The following is a 19,757-nucleotide window of genomic DNA, read 5'->3' on the forward strand; positions in this document are numbered from 1 at the left end:
ATTTACAAAAAGCGGGCTACAACGTTTCTGGCAACACTGTTTCAAGATGAAATAGTATCGCTATAGACAGGATTTTGTATTGGTAACGTTAGCCTAATTTAGACCTTTCTATGTATTTTTCCTATTCTGTGCTAAAATACGTTTTTTCTAAAACTGTTCTCTAGCCTACTTATACGTTAATGTAATTTATTTCTGTGATGATAAAGCTAAATTTTCAGCATCATTACTCTAGTCTTCAGTGTGCTTCTAAATGCTGATTTGCTCAAGAAACATTTCTTCTGATGCTTAATATTTTTGTTTGAAACGCAATCATTTTTTCCCCAGTACCTATTCTTCGATAAATAGATTTTTTTGTAAAAATCTTAATGTCTTTACTGTCACTTTTGTTTTGATCAGTATAATGCGCCATAGCTGAATCAAAGTATTCATTTCTTTAAAATAATCTGGCCCCAAATTTATATAATATAATAATATTTAAAGGCACTGTTTGTTGGTTATATCAGTCTATTACATGAAAGGGCTGTAGTAAAATGATAATTATCTAAAAAAAAAAAAAAACCTTTGAAAAGAAAAACAGTCTCCTCCGTATAACAAAAGTTTTTCTAGTGACCACGCTTTTCAATTCCTCTCAATATCTCACTTTGAGAATATTTATGATTCTATAAGACCAGGAATAATGGAGAAGAAAAGTAGGACAAAGAGAGATGAAACAGTGGACGATTAATCCGAATGTGATTTTCAGTTTCAGTTCAAGATCAGTTTTCCCCCTTTTTTAGTCATTGGTCTTTCTCCCTTTGTATTCCCAATCCTTCCTCCCATTCATCTGTCCTTCTCAGGGAATCTCAGAGATTTGGGCGGAGAGAGAGAGAGCTGACTTGTGAGTCTCAAATCAATCATGTCTTTTTTCCCTCTTCTCTCACTCGCTGCGATTTGCCGACATCATTGGGTAAGCTCTCTCTCTCTCTCTCTCTCTCTCTCTCTCTCTCTCTCTCTCTCTCTCTCTCTCTCTCTCTCTCTCTCTCTCTCTCTCTCTCTCTCTCTCTCTCTTCCACATTTATTCTGTCCACTGCTTGCATCAAGTCAGCTCTTGCTTTCCTCTCCTCTCCTTCACTCCACCAGGATATTTCCTCCTCCTCTCTCCATATCCGAACATATTCCCGTTTTTCTGCCCTGCTTTTCCTTCATATCTCCTGGAATGTGGCACTCTTTGGCTTTCACTCTCTGTGGGATCTCCGCTTTGATTCAGGGTAGGTTCCTCACTATGTTCAAATGTACATCTGTGTGTGTATGAAACAATTATTCAGGAAAGAGATGTAGACTTGAACGCAGGTGCACATTTAAGAGAAAGCAGCGTACGATCTTGTTTTGTTTTTGGTTCTAGCTTATGTGTGCTCTGTAAACCGGTTTGCTTTTTGGCTACCTCGTGCCCCCAGATGTTTCAAGGTTTTTTTTTTTTTTTAACCACTATTGCAGTCAAGAGAGAGAGAAAGAGGGTGAATCAGATTCAACCAGAGGGAACAAGAAGGAGAATGAGACAAAATTGCTTTGCCATGAAGAATTAGAAGCTGCAATCATAAATTGCACCTTCTCTTCCCCTCCCGTCTTCTCTCTCTCTCTCTCTCTCTCTCTCTCTCTCTCTCTCTCTCTCTCTCTCTCTCTCTCTCTCTCTCTCTCTCTCTCTCTCTCTCTCTCTCTCTCTCTCTCTCTCTCTCTCTCTCTCTCTCTCTCTCTCTCTCTCTCTCTCTCTCTCTCTCTCTCATTCATTCCTCTAAATCCATGAGTACATGAGACTGCATGGAGGTGACGGAGGTGCATTTGTAGATTCAGTTCTCCAGCTGTTTTTATGGACATGTTGCTGCAGTGGAGTAGAAAGAGGGAGTGTGTGTGTGTGTGTGTGTTGCCATGGAAAGCCTCTCTCTATTTTAGCTTTCATTCTTTCCCTCTCTATTCACATGTCTGTCATAAAGCAGAACTTTTATTTGGGTTGTCTATTTCACACCAGGTCATTTGGATTCATTTCACGTACATTCTCTTAATATGTAATTCTCTTCATAATTTTTTATATGTCACATCACAGAATATTCATGGATCTTCATGTTTTCACAGTTGCTGAAGATGAAGTGTTTTGATAGAAATTACATTTCTGGGTATCGGATTCTGAGCTGACTTAAAAAAAATCAAAATTGACTGAAGCTTTAAACCTTCACTTATCAGAAATGTAACTGGTATTCATTTTAGTAATGTTGCTTCTATTTAAACGCACTGTAGACAAGGAAAATAAATACAAATAAACTAAATTGTATGCAAAAGACAGAGTCTATGCATTTGAAAATTAATTGAATTTTTTCTTCTTTTTGACCACTATAAAAACGTTTTTTTTCAAGAAGGATACTTGTAAGTTTTATAATTGTTTCTCTAAGAAAAAGTTATGCAGTATCAACCTGATATTTAAATGCTATTTTTATTCAATTATATTCATTTAAATGTTATTAAAAAAAATAATAAATCAGTATCATAAAGTCTGTCAGATCCCAAACAGAACATTTGCTTCATATATCTGCATATTTGCAGTGTTTTAAAAACTTCAATTTTTAACAGATATTTATTTTATTAGTTCTGCTTCCTACAAACTACATATCAATGCACGTCATGTGATCAGTCTGTGCCTGTGAGTGAGTGATTATCTATAGTTTATATTATATTATATTATATTATTATCTATAGTTCAAAAGATGCAATTTGAAAGATATTCAAAGGCAATAAATACCTCCCCTTAAATGTTCCAGTGTTGATCTTTCTGGTTTTTGATTAAGAAAACCATGTAATATAATTCCCAAAGAAAAGGTTATGGATATAGCAGAGTCATTGACATGGTGAAGGAACATTTTAACTATTAAATTTAATTATCCTTGAATATAAATCATTTCTTGGGTCTAATTACCCTTCTTGATTGAGTGTCCAGTTATTGGTGAACACGTGACACATTTGATGTTTTAAGAGTAAGAGGTTCAAATGTGTAGGTGTATAGATGCAGATGTGTAGATGGGAGGCACATTTTGGTTTAATTCTGTCAATCACTGTAAGGGTATACGGCTGCTTACTTCGCTCCTGTAAACAATGCTTATGGCATCCCTCCACCTTTATTTCTATTTCTTTCTAAACCTAGTAATTATGCAGCCAAGGGGGTTTTCGGATTGTGTCGAGTCTCATGCCCTGTAGATGCTTTAGGGCAAACCCGTCATATGCTGCTTGATACTTTTGCTGAACAACACAGAATCGCCCTGAAGGATTATTCATGTCAGTAATGCTACAAGCACTATATTATGCGTTCATTGCTGCTAGTGGTCATAGTCAGTTGAGAATGCCAGTGGGAATCTGTTAATATTAAATCTGTTGTTATTGCTGGGGGCTGGCACTGCATTCAAGTGTGAATGAGAGTAATAAATTCAAGAGCGGGTCCTTTCTTGCTTTTAACCTTAAGATAAATGTATTCTCTTCCATTCAGTCATACCTTATCCACACATGCCATGCACATACAGACTCTTTACAATGCCTTTTAACCTCTTTTCTGGGGCTATATTTGGCAGAAATAATTGAGTTTTTAAAATCTATCTATCTATCTATCTATCTATCTATCTATCTATCTATCTATCTATCTGTCTGTCTGTCTGTCTGTCTGTCTGTCTGTCTGTCTGTCTGTCTGTCTGTCTGTCTGTCTGTCTGTCTGTCTGTCTGTCTGTCTGTCTGTCTGTCTATCTATCTATCTATCTATCTGTCTGTCTGTCTGTCTGTCTGTCTGTCTGTCTGTCTGTCTGTCTGTCTGTCTGTCTGTCTGTCTGTCTGTCTGTCTGTCTGTCTGTCTGTCTGTCTGTCTGTCTGTCTGTCTGTCTGTCTGTCTGTCATCTATCTATTTATCTATCCCTCTGTCTGTCTATTGATCTATCTGTCTGTCTGTCTGTCTATTTATCTATCTGTCTGTATGTCGGATAGATAGATAGATGGATATATATATATATATATATACTGTGTATATTGATAGATAGATGCATATATAGATAGATACTAGATAGATACATCTGTCATCATACTAACTGTCTCTCTGCATGTGTCTTGGCTCAGTGAACTGATGTCTTGATTTGAAGTGTCTGTTCTGGGTGGTAGAGTACATTCATGTCTTTCTGTCAGTGTCAGTGCAAGGTCCATACCAGCGGACCCTGTTGAAAAACCTCCTGAAGGATTATAACCCCATGGAGAGGCCTATTGCCAACGACTCTCAACCTCTCACTGTCTTTCTGTCTATGAGCTTGATACAGATCATGGATGTGGTAAGTCACACCTTTTCCTCTCATTTTTTTATTGTCTTCCTGGGTGTTATGGAGTATGGCTATCTGGTATGAAAGCCACGGTGTATTTTATCTAGTTCCTTTAGTCTTGTAGAAATCCATATGCAATGTACTTCTCAAATGCTATGCATGCTGCTTTCTGAACCGGTCTGAAATTACATTTTTATCTGGTTCTGGATGTTTAATGAAAATCTTTATCCGTTTGTTTCACCTTGTTTTCCTTTTTCTTGTCATCACCAACATATTGATGTTCTTTGTCGTAAATATGTTTTGAATTTGGCTAGAGCTGAAAATAGTGGTCTATTTTCATCTTTGACTGACTGACTTTGCCACCAGTTTGATTTGACTCCCTAAGTGGTATTTACAGTTGTCATTTTGTGACATTCATCATTAAAGGGATAGTTCACCCAAAAATGAAAATTCTCTCAGTAATTACTCACCCTCATGTTGTTCCAACCCCGTAAGACTTTCGTTCATCTTCGGAACACAAATTAAGATATTTTTGATTAAATCTGAGAGCTGGATCACTCCTCCATAGGCTTCTTAAGGGATTGAAACTGGCCGGCCCAAAAGTTATGAAAGACATCGTTAAAAGAGTCCGAGTGACTACAGTGGCTCAATCTTAAGTTTATCAAGCGACGAGAATACTTTTTGTGCGCAAAAAATAAACAAAAACAACGACTTTATTCAACTATTCATTTCCTTCTCTGTGGGCCTCGAGATTTCACGTAGTGAAACTACGCAAAGCTTCTAGGTTGTACGTCACACGCATCACACACATGACCAGCATCGGCCAATAGTGAGCCTATGTGTAACGTGCAACACAGAAGCTTTGCGTATAGTTTCACTACGTGAAATCTCGAGGCCCACAGAGAAGGAGATGAATAGTTGAATAAAGTCGTTATAGCGATAATGATGAATAGTCGTTTTTTTTTGCGCACAAAAAGTATTCTCGTCGCTTGATAAACTTAAGATTGAGCCACTGTAGTCACTCGGACTCTTTTAACGATGTCTTTCATAACTTTTGGGCCGGCCAGTTTTGATCTTAAGAAGCCTATGGAGGAGTGATCCAGCTCTCAGATTTAATCAAAAATATCTTAATTTGTGTTCCGAAGATGAACGAAAGTCTTACGGGGTTGGAACAACATGAGGGTGAGTAATTACTGACAGAATTTTCATTTTTGGCTGAACTAACCCTTTAAGCTCACAATTAATTTTAAACTCACTCTAAACATTTTTGCTCATACAGGATGAGAAAAACCAAGTACTGACCTCCAATATCTGGCTTAACATGGTAAGCCACGTCTTAGTAAACTTTTGTATTACATAACTAAATGACCTAGTGTTAAATCAATATATCTATCAATGACATCAGTTGTTCTAAGGTCAGTACAAGTTATGCTCAGTTGATTGCATTTGTGGCATGATGTTATTATAAACCAAGAAATTCCCTTTTCTTTAAATAAGCAAAAATCTGGGTAACAGATAATCTGGGTAAGGCACTTACAGAGGAAGTGAATGGGACCAATAATCGCGTCACAAAACGAAAACAAAATCACTGACTTCTGACCTATAATGCTGCCTGAATCATAATCATTCACTGTTCGTTCATTGGCCAGAGGAGAACTGGCCCCCCGACTGAGCCTGGGTTCTCCCAAGGTTTTTTTCTCCATTCTGCCACCTGATGGAGTTTTGGTTTCTTGCCACTGTCGCCCTTTTCCACCTTTGTTGCCATTGGCTTGGCTTGCTTAGTTGGGGACATTAAATTGAACATTTCATTTAATATTCAACAATAATATTGATCTGCCTGCATTGATACTATTATACAAGAACTGAACTGAGCTGGACTATGACATCACGGTTTTTACTCCAGAGCGGCTATATATAAATTAACTAAATTAATAACTTTTTTAAAACAAAAATGAAACATCACCGAACTTTCTTGAGCTGGACTGTGACGATATTTTCTTCTGGAAACAAACTTTTTTGCATTATTGTCCTGTTATCTCTATAAAGCTGCTTTGAAACAATCTGTATTGTAAAAAGCACTAAATAAATGATGTAAATAAATGTGACTTGACTTGACTTACTATCCTTTTCTATTACAACTTTGTTGACATGACAACATTACTGTGAAAAAATCTGTAAAAAATGATTTAAACATCATGTTATTTAAACATCATGTTATTCATGTTTAAACAATCAAATAATACACACATTTTAACAGATTTTATGAAAGTACTAAACATTTTATATTTCTGCTTTAAAATCCTCCAAAAATTGGCCTCATTCAGTTTCATTGTAAGTGAGTCACTGTAAGCTTGATTTTTTTTAAAGCCCACGTCGAAATGATTTTTTTGTGGTAATCAACACTACGCCACTATTAAATCTGGCCTTTTAAAGCATACTAATTTAGAACATGTACGTACGTGTGTTGAAACGTTTTTTTCTCTATATATTCTTTAGCACTGGTATGATCATTACCTTCAGTGGAACCAATCTGAATACCCAGGTGTCAAAAACCTTCGCTTTACCACAGACCAAGTCTGGACGCCGGACATCCTGCTGTATAATAGGTATATAAGCATTTATATTTATGACACCAGACTTTTTTTTTCAGTATTATTGCATTGAATAGTATTATTATTCCCCTGTAAGTTTTGCTTTTCCTCTAGGGATCTTTTACAGGATATATTTTCATCTTTGTCTTGCATCTGAATACTTCTCATTTGTAAGTTTGGGGGAAAAAGTGTTTGGCTAAATGAAAACAAGTATATGGTACGTCCTTCAACGAGATATGAAGTAATAGATTTGAAACCCAGTATTTACAGTGATCATGCAGGCAGACACTTCAGAATAAGAATAAAATCCTTCTGTGAAATGATATACATTGAACTGCAACATCAAAAATGGCAACCCAGTGCATGGGTAAAGAATCCTTGGGAATCAGAATCAGCAGACGTAGGTTTGTGCGCGTGTGATTGAGAATTGCGGTATTGGAGCCATAATTCAATCTGTGAGGCTAAACAGAAGAGCAACTACAGATCAATGAACTGAAAATTTGGTCCTTGGGCAAAAGCAGATCGTTTAGTCAAAGAGCTGGTGTCCAAACAGCCTATTATCATCCTTCGCGGTAGACTTTCTGTTTTTTTTTTAACTCGGAGCTGATTCACATGGGAGCTTGCTGCTTAGTTGTACATTAAATCTAATCATGGCCTCAAGCTAATTTTTGAAAGGCACATTATTCATTCATACCTAGTTATAACCTTATGAACCGCAGGAATCTTTTCACTTTGAGTTAATCAAAGCCCTAAATCTGATGACTACCTTAATTTGCATCAAGATTTTGTCCTTACTGTGTCTGACTGTTAATTGTGTCTTTGTCTTTGTCTGTGGTTATTGAATGTGAACATTAATGTTTAGTGCTCATGGTTCAAATCTGGCTTTCCTGATCCCTGAATGCCCTCCTCATCCTCTCCCAATAATTTCCTCTCCTTTCCATACTGTTTGTATCAATGTAACATAAAAATGCAAAATATTAAACCTAAATGTCTAAAATATTTCTCTTCTCTTCATTTGCAGTGCAGATGACAAGTTTGACTCCACCTTCAAGTCGAATATTGTAGTGAACTCCAGTGGCTACTGCAACTGGTTGCCTCCAGGTCAGTGTGAACGCTTATGCTTAAGGTTTATGTCGCATTTAATGATAAAAGCAATAGTAAGCTACGGTTCATAACACAAAAACACCAGTGGCATTCAAAGTAAAGCGTTGGGCTATAAAATGATTTTTGCATGGAAATGAACATAGAAAGGAAGTATGAAAAGGTCATCTTGTTTATGGGAAGTGCAACAGTTAAAGCACACATGAAAATTGTCAGTAGAAGTGCAGTTATACAGACGAAAAGACATATTTTTTTAAGCCGTTTAAGTATTAAATAGTTCTCTGCATACCGAGTATGGAAATCAAAGAAACCTCTTTCATGTTCCATTGTAAATGATGGTTCATGGGTCATCAATTTATAGATTTGCACATCAGAAACAGGGACGTTTATGGTGCAAAAGGAAATAGGGAGTTCATGAATTATGTTACAGCTACTTTATTTCCTCTGAGGGCAGTAGTGCTTATATCCATTGCAAATGCATATTACGTTTATTTTTGGAAAACTGAATGAGAACGGAAATCTCCCTTTGATGAAAATATATGCATTGTATGTATAAATACAGGCTGAAGCAATGACATGGTTTCTACAGTCACAAGATTCTTCCGCTCGTGTCTGTGAAGAAAAACATCTCTCTCTTGCACGCACATGCAGAATCATACACAACAACTCGCTCAGCAATGAAGCTGGAGTCTTTAAATAACCCTCAGAGTCGCTGCAGATGTAAACAAACACATTCGCTATCACAAGCAGACCGTGCCCCAATGGCTCGTATTTGCTGCTCATGCTGATTTCATCGCAATTTAGCGCTGCCTTTCTCTTCCTTGCATTAAAGCAATCCAGTCCCTCAGTAGCAAACAGAAATCAAATGCCTTTTTGAAGTCAAATCAGGCAGAGAGATGAGGAGAGGAAATGAGTAGGGAGGAAAAGACAGAGAGAGAAAGTCTCACATCTTGTTTTCAGAAATATGTTTATTCACTGTTGGCTTGGGGGTGTGAGCAGATTTTGGTAATCCAGTGATCTGGGCCGATGCCAAAGAACACACACGGAGACAAAGTCTGATGCAAAATAACGCTTTGTTTATTTGCTGCAACTGTTTGTCCAGGCGACTGCGTCAGTCGGTGATGTTATACACATCATGGATGCTGATGAGAACACTCTTACAATGAAAGGTGTTACAGCATCTGCAAATCTACCACATATTTATACATTTAAATATAGTGAACTCATTGTCATGTTTTAGAAACCAGTTTGAGATGATTTGAGCTTTGTGACATAGCGTGTTAGCCTGCTGAAAGTAGCCACGAGAAGATGGATACACTGTGGTCATAAAGGGATGGACACGGTCTGCAGTAATACTCAGGCAGGCTGCGCCGTTTAAATGATGCTCAATTGGTACTAAGGGGCCCAAAGTGTGGCAAGAAATATCCCATACACCATTACACCACCAGCAGCCTAAAGCGTTGATAAAAGGCAGGATGGATCCATGCTTTCATGTTGTTTATGCCAAATTCTGACCCTACTGAATGTACAGAAGAAATCAAAACTCATCAGACCAGGCAAGGTTTTTCCAATCTTCAATTACCGGTAATTCTGGTGAGCCCTTGTTCTTAGCTGACAGGAGTGGCACCTGGTGTGTCTTCTGCTGCTGTAGCCCGTCTGCTTAAGGTTTGATGTGTTGTGCTTTCAGAAATGCTCTTCTGCCAACCTCGGTTGTAACGACGGTTATTGAGTTACTGTTGCCTTTCTATCAGCTCGAACCAGTCTGGCCATTCTCCTCTGACCTCTGGCATCAACAAGGCATTTTCACCCACAGAACTACTGCACACTGGATATTTCCATTCTCCGTAAACCCTAAAGAAAATCCCAGTAGATCAGCAGTTTCTGAAATACTCAGACCAGCCCGTCTGGCACCAGCAACCATGCCACGTCCAAAGACACTTAGATAATTCTTCCCCAATCCGTGTTCGGTTTGGACTTCAGCAGATCGTCTTGACCATCTCTACATGCCTAAATGCATTGAGTTGCTGCCATGTGATTGGCTTAGATATATCCATTAACAAGCAGTTGAACAGGTGTACCTAATATCGTTTCCGGTGAGTGTATGTATGTGTGTGTGTGTGTATATATATATATATATATTTACACACAGGAATATTTTCTCATATTTAGTTTTCACTGAGTTAATCAAAGCCATAAATCGCAATTTATTTTGTCGAGGTGTGGCTGGTAACACTTTAGAATACTGTTCCGTCATTAATGAATAACTACACAGTAACAAATGAGTAATGCAATATTAACACTCTAGTAACTACTATTAACTAAGGAACTCTTGGGCCGTATTCACAAAACATCTTTAGGCTAAAAGTAGCTCCTAACTTGCCGATTTAGGAGAAACTCTTAATAATGGGCTTGTCAGCAGTCCTAAATTTTAGCTCTAAGAGTATTTCACAAAGCATTTTAGCACTAAAACTAGCTCCTAAATCTGTGAAATGTTAGGAGTAGTCAAGAGGACTCCTAAGTCACTAAGACAAAATCACAAACAATCCTAATGGCTGTTGCTGGCAATCCGCCTCAGCAATCCGCCCAAAGACACTGTACACAATTGAGACAATAGCGATAGAGCCTTGGGTGCTGAGCCTTTTCTTCATAAATGCAATACATATTTAAATTTTTTTGATTTACATATTACAGATTTTAATCTATGATAAAACGCCCAAAATAAATCTTTAATAAATAAATAAATAAATAATGTCCGATTACCTGTGGCAAGTGTTTTCACAAGTTCACACTTACAAATGTTTGAATAGAGTAAAAAAATATAACAAGCTTATTTGGCGTGATGTCCAAGGGGATCGAAGGCTCAGTTCTCCTCGTATCCCCAGCCGAGACTGAGGAAGGGGTGGCGGAGGGATGCAGAAAACTGTCGAGGTAACTAGGTGAGTCGGCTCTTGGCTGTGTATATACAGTATATACATCCTCTCCAGCTGATTAGATAGCTCGTTTGAACGTGCTCCTCCCGAACTTTGATTATAAAACATCATTTGTCGCTTGAATTCTGCAATCTCTTGAGATGCAGACATGTAAATGCTGACAATTAGCTGAACATACACTAGTTTAATTAATGACACTTAGCTTACATTTTAATCCCTTTATTTGAAATGGCAACATTTTTATTTTAAAATCTTAATTTGAATATGGCAACATTTTTATTTTAAAATCTTAATTTGAATATGGCAACATGATACCTCGTTCTACAATATTTATATCACTGACAGAGACTCCTCCCCCATCAGCCAATGACTGTGGCCATAGTTGGTAAGCGTGTTGACATCATCCATAGCAAAGAGGTCAACCCCGCCCTTACTCTAAGACAACTTTCTATTCCTTAGTAAAAGTTGGTCTCAGCAGCTTTGGGAATAGGTTTTAAGAGAAAACTCTTAACTAAGAACTTTTACTGCCATTTAGGATGGCATGTAAGATAGAATGTTTTGTGAATACGGCCCCTGATTAACAAACTAGTAAGTAATAGCGCTCAGTTAAATGTGGTATTCACTATTAGCTAATCAGTAACTACAATTTTTTCATACATGCCCGAGGACTACTAAGAACTACTATATACAGGTTCATAATTAATGTGAATAATGCATATTTAATTCTAAATTGAAGATCATGGTAACCCACTAGTAATGACTCAAGTATTAACAAATTAATTTTGGATCAGTATTCTGAAGTGAAAAGCATTATAACTCCCTAGTGATGACTGAAGTCATTGTAAACTTTTGAAGTTTTGGATAGTAATTGCTTCTGAAGGATTTGGTAACACTTGAGTCATTATTAGTGGGTTACCATGATCTTCACTTAAGAATACTGATCCAAATAATTAGTAGTTCCTTTAGAATGATTTGGTAATACTACCAATGGTACTAATTGGTAATACTTACTAGTGGGTTATCATGACCATAACATTAGAATTAATTATACATTATGCATTATTCACATTATTATGAAACCTGTATATAGTAGTCCTCTGGGAGGTATGAAAAAAATAGTAGTTATTGATTAGCTAATAGTGAATTATACCGCCTTCGACCTAGCACTATTACTTATTAATTCATTAATCAGAGTTTCTTGTTAGCTTACATAGTTACTAGAGTGTTAATATTGTGTTACTCATTTGTTCCTGTGTAGTAATTCCTTAATGATGGAGCAGTATTCTAAAGTGTTACCGTGTGGCTTAGTGGCCATTGAATGTGAACATTGATGTTTGGTGCTCGTGATTCAAATGACAGCAAAAAATATATGTATTTTTGCTTAATTGTCATTCAGATGATGAAATGTGAATGTTCTTGAAAGGTTTCATGATTTCTCAGTACTCTGATTTCGACTGATATGAACACAGCTGCTATAAGTGTGCAGTGGATTAGAGACTCATTTAGAATGATCTGCAATGAGTGTTGACAGCAAAGTTATTTTCTGGGTAGATCACTAGTCTAATATTGACTCGTTCACATTTTGCTGGAATTCCTGTTGATACTGACTGGATATGCCCTGGAGGGCTGGTGACTCATATATTTCTGACAGATTTAAAGCGAACTACCGTGCCTGCATGTGTGTATTACACAGAGTTGGGGTGTGCTTTTGGTGTATTTTGTTTATTTTTGCCATACAAAGGGTTTGAACATGTTTTGGTTCTGTATCTTTGTTAATCTCAGAGAAATTCAAATGGGTAGTAAAATGAAAATTTCACACACACATATTCACATTTTTTATTTTTTTTTATAGAATTACCTCGTGACAAAAAAAAAAAGGTGGTGGAGACCAGTGAAACACTAAAATACATTAATATTACATATCAAATATTACATATCAGCCCAGCTCATAACAGGTTTTTAGCATGCACCGACTGCTTCACTCAGCTAGAGGTTTCTGCTCTTCCCTGCATCATCTCATTCAATATTTTTCACCGTCTTTACTGCTTGCCCCATTCCTCTCATCTGAAGAATCCATTTAGCGGGAGTGGGTTTGCTAGCTCGCTAGCCGTTGTTATTGATTAGCTTTTAGGATTAGTCACCTGGTTCCCTGGAGTAGAAGCCGTCGACATGGAAAAGAAAGGCAGCAAAAATCCAGCGGAAATCTAAGGTGCTTAGACTGAGCTGTGTTTAAGTCTTGTATCGATTTAGATTTAGACTGATTTGAAAAAATGACCATTGTGCTCTTGAGTGTACTGTAAACTGCCCTGGATAAGATTTCTCTAAATGTCAAGGTATCAGAGGGTCCAGCTAGCAAATTCAAAAGCGGCCTAAGTGCTGAGTAATTCTAAGTGGAATGATATTTGTGGATGTGAAACCTTTGGAAATGCAATACTGGCTAATTTTTTCGCACACTGGCCACCTCCACTTAGTTTCACTGTTAGCGGGTAGGCATATTTTAGTTTGTGCCTACGACACAGTCTTTTTTTTTTTTCAGAAGAAGAAATAATCTTCTTGCAAATGTATTAGGATCCTAGCCACATGGAAGACCCCCAGTTCCATAAGTAGGCCTAAATGTAATTAGTGAAGCTTTATAAGGCAAATTACTCTTACTTAGGGTTAGAGATTTAGGGAAATGCTAGATATTAAACTTCGGCATATAAATCGAGACTTTATGCAGTTTGTTGAGAAGAGTTGTGCGTTTACTTTTCGAAGCAATGTTTTTTTAACCAAGCTGACAGCATGCAAAAAAAGAGAAGGATTTAAGCCATAGCCAGGGATGAGAGTATCATTGCAAATGGGTAGCTGACATGAAATACCAATTTTGTTGGCTCATCATTCCCCCATATCTAGAAGAAGCTATTTGCTCTCATCCTTTCTTTGGTAGGAAGTGATGAAGTTTGTGGCTTACAATTGTGGTATGATCAGGCCAAGCATTTTCAAAGTAGTTCATTTTTTTGGAAGCCCAAACTGGGAATTGAGTTTCTGGGACCATTTTCAGAAGACTTTCTGGTCTTCATCTGTACCAGAGATATCTCATATCAGAGGCCCAGTACAGAGGTGAATTATTTAGGAACTTTCTGAAGCAGTGTAGATCAGTTTGAAGAGATTTGTGGATGGGGTCAGTACAGCAGAACATAATGTATGACCTGAAAAATGTCACTTTCTTTTGGGAGATCAATATTTCTGTCCCTTAACTGTTTTATTTCTTTTTCTCAGCTCTGGAATCTATTTTTCAAACGCAATGAATTTATCAAAGTAAGGGGAAGAACAGTTTTTTACATTTGAAATGCACTTGTCTTTTGAATTACTTATGCAATCCTGAGGTGTTTGCTGAGGCAAGCAAGCATCACTATTACTGTTGCTCATTTGAACAAACTAAGCCTAAGTATTAAACTTCTGTTTACCCTCAATTCGTGCTACAGGCATGAAAAATACCTACTAGTACATGATTGATATATGTGCTATTAGTTTGGTAAATGATTGAAATCAGGATGAGCTCTTTTTAGGGCCATTAATTAACCACCTAGCAATCACTCTAAACACCTTCGCAATTGAAAAGTGTACGTGCTGCGGCTTGCAGTTGTTCTTCAATAATCTCATTGAGGCACAAGTCTTGTTCACTTACACATCTGTGGGGATTTTGTCCTTATGTTTTTTAATATGTTTGCTGCCTGAGAATCACTGTGAAAGGTTGACGGCGTGCTGTTCTGTGAAAATTTGCAGGATTGTTCAATCAGTGTTTAGAGGCAACATAAGCCCTATTGAGCTTCCCTTTTCCGACTTCTGTTCCATCTCAAGTGTGATTTCTTCAATAAGTGTATGATTAGGAAGCTCTTTGAGGTGGTGGCTTCGACTGCTGTGCGGTATAAAACAAATTACACTCATTATCTCATCCATGTCTGTCATAATTCTCATTTTCAGGGTTCACAATGGCTTATTTGCAAGCTGTTTGAAACAATAATGAGTTTATCTGCCTATATTGCAGTATTTAAACTTGAGCGAGTCTATTTGGTTAGTGATATGATTCATCTAGCTGGTGTCTTTGTGTGTGTGTGTGTGTAATAATAAAGAGAGTGTCAGCCTGGGTTTTCGTACTGTGCATAAAGGTCTGTATGTAATGGTGTTTCTTACGGCTCCGCCGTTTCTGAATGTGTATCTTTTAACTGTCTGGTTTGACTCCAGTGAAAAGGTCAATTGGATTTAATTTGAAGTTGGCTGCTGCAATACGGCGCTTATGAAGACACAGTGTGGCATTTTGAAACATTCTTCAGGCAGTTTCAATGCTGACTCTGGATCAGAGTGAAAAGCATAAATATTTTTTTTCTCCTATTTCTTCACTTCATTACAGGTATCTTCATGAGCACCTGCAACGTGGATGTACGCTGGTTTCCGTTTGACATCCAGAAGTGCGAGCTTAAATTTGGCTCGTGGACGTTTGACGGATGGCTGCTGGACCTCCAGATGAATGAGGCTGATATCTCTGGCTACATGCCCAACGGAGAATGGGACCTTGTGGGTGAGTGAGTTCAGACAACATCTCCTGTAAACTTCTCACGATCAAGCAAACATAACGCCCACAGGCAGATGTGTGCTTTGTGTTGCTGTAGTAACTGACAATGACTCAGGCAGTGAGAGGTCAGTTTGGCAGCTGCATGTTTAAATAGTTAAAATGCATTCTGCATATTTTAAAAAGTAAAAATGTAGAGCTCACAGGCCTGAGAATAACTCTTATCTCCTACATAGAACAGAAATCTACTTTAGAATTGAAAAAGAAAATGTCCAGCCCTTCTTGTTAAATTCATGTCCATTCATATTCATTCATAGTCCATCCGATGAGCCTGTTAGTATTCAAATGAATGTAATTAAATTGTGTGGATAAGAGGAAGCGGACTGGAAAAACATCTTGCACTGCACAATTCTGTCTCTCACTGACCCTCTTCTGATTTGCTTCATTGCGTAATTCACTATTTTGCTTCTGTCTTGCTGGTCACGTCTGTAATATCATGCCAGTCACACTCTTGAACTCTTTAACATTTTTAATTGTTCCACGTACATACTCGATGCTAAAAAGACAGAAACAATTTGCATTGTCTTAACGTTACAACCCGTTTTGAATTAAAACCAGCTCATGGTAGTAATTAAAGCCGGAGGTCAGACTGAGTTGTTTATATATGATCATTAGCTTGTCCAAACTGGTTTAGGTAGTTCATTTGCTGGATTACAGCCATTATAGCTGAGCTCAACCTGTGGCTTGTTGCAAAAACTGCTTAGACTAGTCTCTCTCAAGACTCATTATAACTTTTAAAAATGAAGATTGGTTTAGCTTGAATCCAAAAAGTAAGGCTGTTTGCCCTTGGTTAACTGCTAGTTGGCCAGACTAGTTCTTAAGTCACAGTCTGAAAATAGTTGTTGTGTTTATGGAACCGGCCCCTTGTTAAAGCAGACAGGTACTGTACAGTAGTTCACCTTGGCTCAGAGATGCTCACAAGTCTCTGAGCTAGAGTCCAAGTCAAGTCTCAAGTCTTTGAGCCCGAGTCCAAGTCAAGTCTCAAGTCTCTGAGCTAGAGTCCAAGTCAAGTCTCAAGTCTCTGAGCTAGAGTCCAAGTCAAGTCTCAAGTCTTTGAGCCCGAGTCCAAGTCAAGTCTCAAGTCTCTTAAGTGGTTATAAGTGTTGCATCGCGTACAGCGAACCATCCAGGTTGCTTAGAACACTGCATAGCTTTATATAAGGATTTCAAAGCATGTAATATGTTAGGTTACACTTTATTTCGATAGTCCACTTTAGACATTCTACTAACCATGTACATTTTCAACTACATGTCAACTAACTCTCATTAGAGTATTAGTAGACTGTAGTAGACTGTAAGGTTATGATGTGGGTTTGGGTTTGGAGAGCAAGTTGACTTGTAGTTGCCAAGTTACTTATAGTCAGTAGAATATCTGTTGGGGAACCAACAAAATAAGATATTATAATATATAATTAGCAGATATTAAGCCTACTAATACTCTAATGAGAGTTAGTTGACATGCAGCTGCAAAGTTACTTATAGTTAGTAGAATGTATAAAGTGGACTATCAAAATAAAGTGGTACCATATGTTATTATGACTCCTTTATCTATTAGCATACAGTATCAGCTTTGATTTTGGTATAGAATCAGTGTAAACAAGCTATCGCAACATGACAAAAACACCAAGAATGCTTTACTTTTAGTTAATTTCTTTATTTTGCCTTGTAGCTTGAACATACCAAGACATAAGACCAAATATAGAAAATGATATAACTCACAACACTAAAATTGACACACTCCTATTTAGTGCAAAACATCAGTGTAGCTAAATGCAAATAAACTATTGCATCCAAATAAAATTAACACTACAGTGCACTTCCAAAACATTAAAATGCTCAAAATCTTTAGTGTAAATGTGAAGCAACTGACCAACTTATGGCATGTAACTTGTTAAGAACAAAATGTTTAGAAATAAAAAAATCCAAAGGGTGAGATCAAACTGGTTAACCTTCTCTTCTCTTAACACATGATGTTTTATTAACAAAGTTCGGAAAGAGCACATTCAGATAATTAAACCTAATTAAACACACGTGGAGCACATTCAGATAATCAAACCTAATTAGACAAGAGTGGTGCTTAATAAACGAGTTAAGCGCTGTGTATATATACAGCAAACTAACCTCCGTTCATTGACAGTTTAACAGCATCCTTCCACCACCCCATCTCCTCACTTATAGTCCTAATACTCTTACAACAACGGGGGGAGTACTCTGGGTTCGGGCAAAATTCCGAGCTCGGAGCCCTCCCCCCGGACAGCACGCCAAATACGCATAATCTTTACTCTGTTTAATTGATGTAAGTGTGAACTCGTGAAACTAGATATGGGCCACAAAACATTTCTGGCTTCTTCTGGCTGCACTGCCTATGCAACTAATCATAGCTTATATACTGTAAGTCAACACATCCCAGACTCTCAAACCAGTGTAACGTTATAACTAAATGAAACTGTAACGTTACATGATCAACAATAATCCTGTAACCTGTTTGTAGACAACGGGCAGCCAGCGGCACGTAAATGATTAACGTTAACGTTACGTTAATCGACCACCACAAGTTTGGCAATTAAACAAACGCTCATTCATATTTCATAAGGAAGACAATCGGAGTTAACCTCCCGTAACGTTAGGTAGCTAAAGCAATAAGCAAGCTAACGGTAGATGGTCAATGCTGAGCTAAACATGTTTACTCACCTATCAGGGTGCGTTTTCAGATGCCTGATAAAATTAGATGTAGTTGAGCCAGAATCTTTTATCGTGATACTGCATGTTTTTTTTTCCTCTTCTGTAGATCATAAAAGTTGCATTTTTGAAGAAAATCCTTGCTGGTTGTTTTCATGTTATGAAATGGACTACATAAATGACAAAAAGCGCCAATGGTTCTTCCGTCTCTCGTGACCAAACATAATAGATGTTAAATCTGATGCAGCACTTCTAATAGCAACACATTTCAGTCTGTTTCTCACGCAAAGCTTTTCTTTTAGTTGTTTCCCCCTTTAGTTTTGGTTTCCTACTTTCCTTTCACGTTCTTGAGAGGCTATAGAGGACGGTATACAAGGTTTTGAGGAGCTCTCTAATGAAGTTCATACAAAAGCATGCTCAGTCTCAGAGAAGAACTTGCCTCTGGCTGGCATCTGTTGATTAGGATGTTTTTTCCCCCCCTAGTAGATCAAAGGTGGAAGAGCAGCATCGGCCGCTCTTGAGGACAACAGCATCTCTTTGAACATGTTTTTTTTTATATACCTTCATCATTATATATTCATTCTTCTCCTCACATGCTGTGTCTAATCAGGTGTGCCTGGCTCAAGAAGTGAGCTGTACTATGACTGCTGTAAGGAACCCTATCCAGATGTGACATTTGTGGTGACCATGCGTAGGCGGACGCTCTACTACGCCTTGAACCTTCTCGTTCCCTGTGTCCTCCTTTCATCCATGACCTTGCTTATCTTCCTACTGCCTGCCGACTCCGGAGAGAAGATCTCACTAGGTATTATGAAAGAGAGATTATGTACATATTTTATAAATAAACATGATTGATTTGGAAGAAGAATGGTGTATAGGTTTGCATATCTGGCATATTTCAATGCAACGGAAAAAATGATTCCACAGCCTTGCCAAGGTCTAGTCACAGAACAGAGAGCTGGGACATGCAACAGAAAATGTGTGGGTGCTCATTTCAAAGATATCTCCTGATTGTGTCATGTCAAATGAACTCTTGGTTTACAAAGGGCTTTCATCCATGTTTTTTTCCCCACTCTCTGTCAAGAGACCTTTACCATCAAAAAGCATACAGTTCAAAGAAGAAAAAAACTGTCATCAGAGATGGTATGGAAGGAACTTTAGATATGACTGTCAGGAAATGTAAAGTGGCGTGAACTGAAAGGTATTCACAATATATTTAAGTGGAGAAGCAAAAGACAAGCTTAGAGCAACCAAAGAGAAAGGAAATGAGGCAGTTTCCTCACTTCAAGAATGCGTATCACTGCAAGCACGATGAAGGGAAGTGCTTTGCTGTACACTCATATGGCCAATTAATCTATTGATGTAATTAAAGCAGGGATGAGTCAATGTGTGTAAGAGAGAAAGAGAAAGAATGCATTGCACTTTCCAGGAACCAGGCCTGCAATATTGAAACATCTTTGATTGACAAAGTATCAGAACATTTGGGATAGACCTAAAAAAAGTTCATACATTATTTTTAATATATGCTTTATGT

General features: G+C 37.7%; 1 protein-coding gene across 2 annotated transcripts in view; it reads left to right on the forward strand.

The window, feature by feature from the left end:
- Positions 1–843: 843 nt before the first annotated feature.
- The window catches only part of chrna11 (cholinergic receptor, nicotinic, alpha 11), a 31,569-nt gene continuing 12,655 nt past the window's right edge, over positions 844–19,757 (forward strand). Inside the window, exons 1-8 of one of the 2 annotated variants that reach the window (XM_056268418.1) lie at positions 844–946; positions 1,120–1,247; positions 4,186–4,325; positions 5,593–5,637; positions 6,810–6,919; positions 7,926–8,005; positions 15,326–15,493; positions 18,834–19,028. In XM_056268418.1, the coding sequence (XP_056124393.1) occupies positions 1,196–1,247; positions 4,186–4,325; positions 5,593–5,637; positions 6,810–6,919; positions 7,926–8,005; positions 15,326–15,493; positions 18,834–19,028 (790 nt within the window). In that variant the 5' untranslated portion in view covers positions 844–946; positions 1,120–1,195. Of the gene's footprint in view, positions 947–1,055; positions 1,248–4,185; positions 4,326–5,592; positions 5,638–6,809; positions 6,920–7,925; positions 8,006–15,325; positions 15,494–18,833; positions 19,029–19,757 lie in introns of those variants that run through there. The other variant, XM_056268417.1, reaches the window with a different exon arrangement.

This window comes from Rhinichthys klamathensis, unplaced genomic scaffold (genome assembly GCF_029890125.1).
Source record: "Rhinichthys klamathensis goyatoka isolate OS25496 unplaced genomic scaffold, OSU_Roscu_1.1 h1tg000271l_1, whole genome shotgun sequence".
Taxonomy (NCBI): domain Eukaryota; kingdom Metazoa; phylum Chordata; class Actinopteri; order Cypriniformes; family Leuciscidae; genus Rhinichthys; species Rhinichthys klamathensis.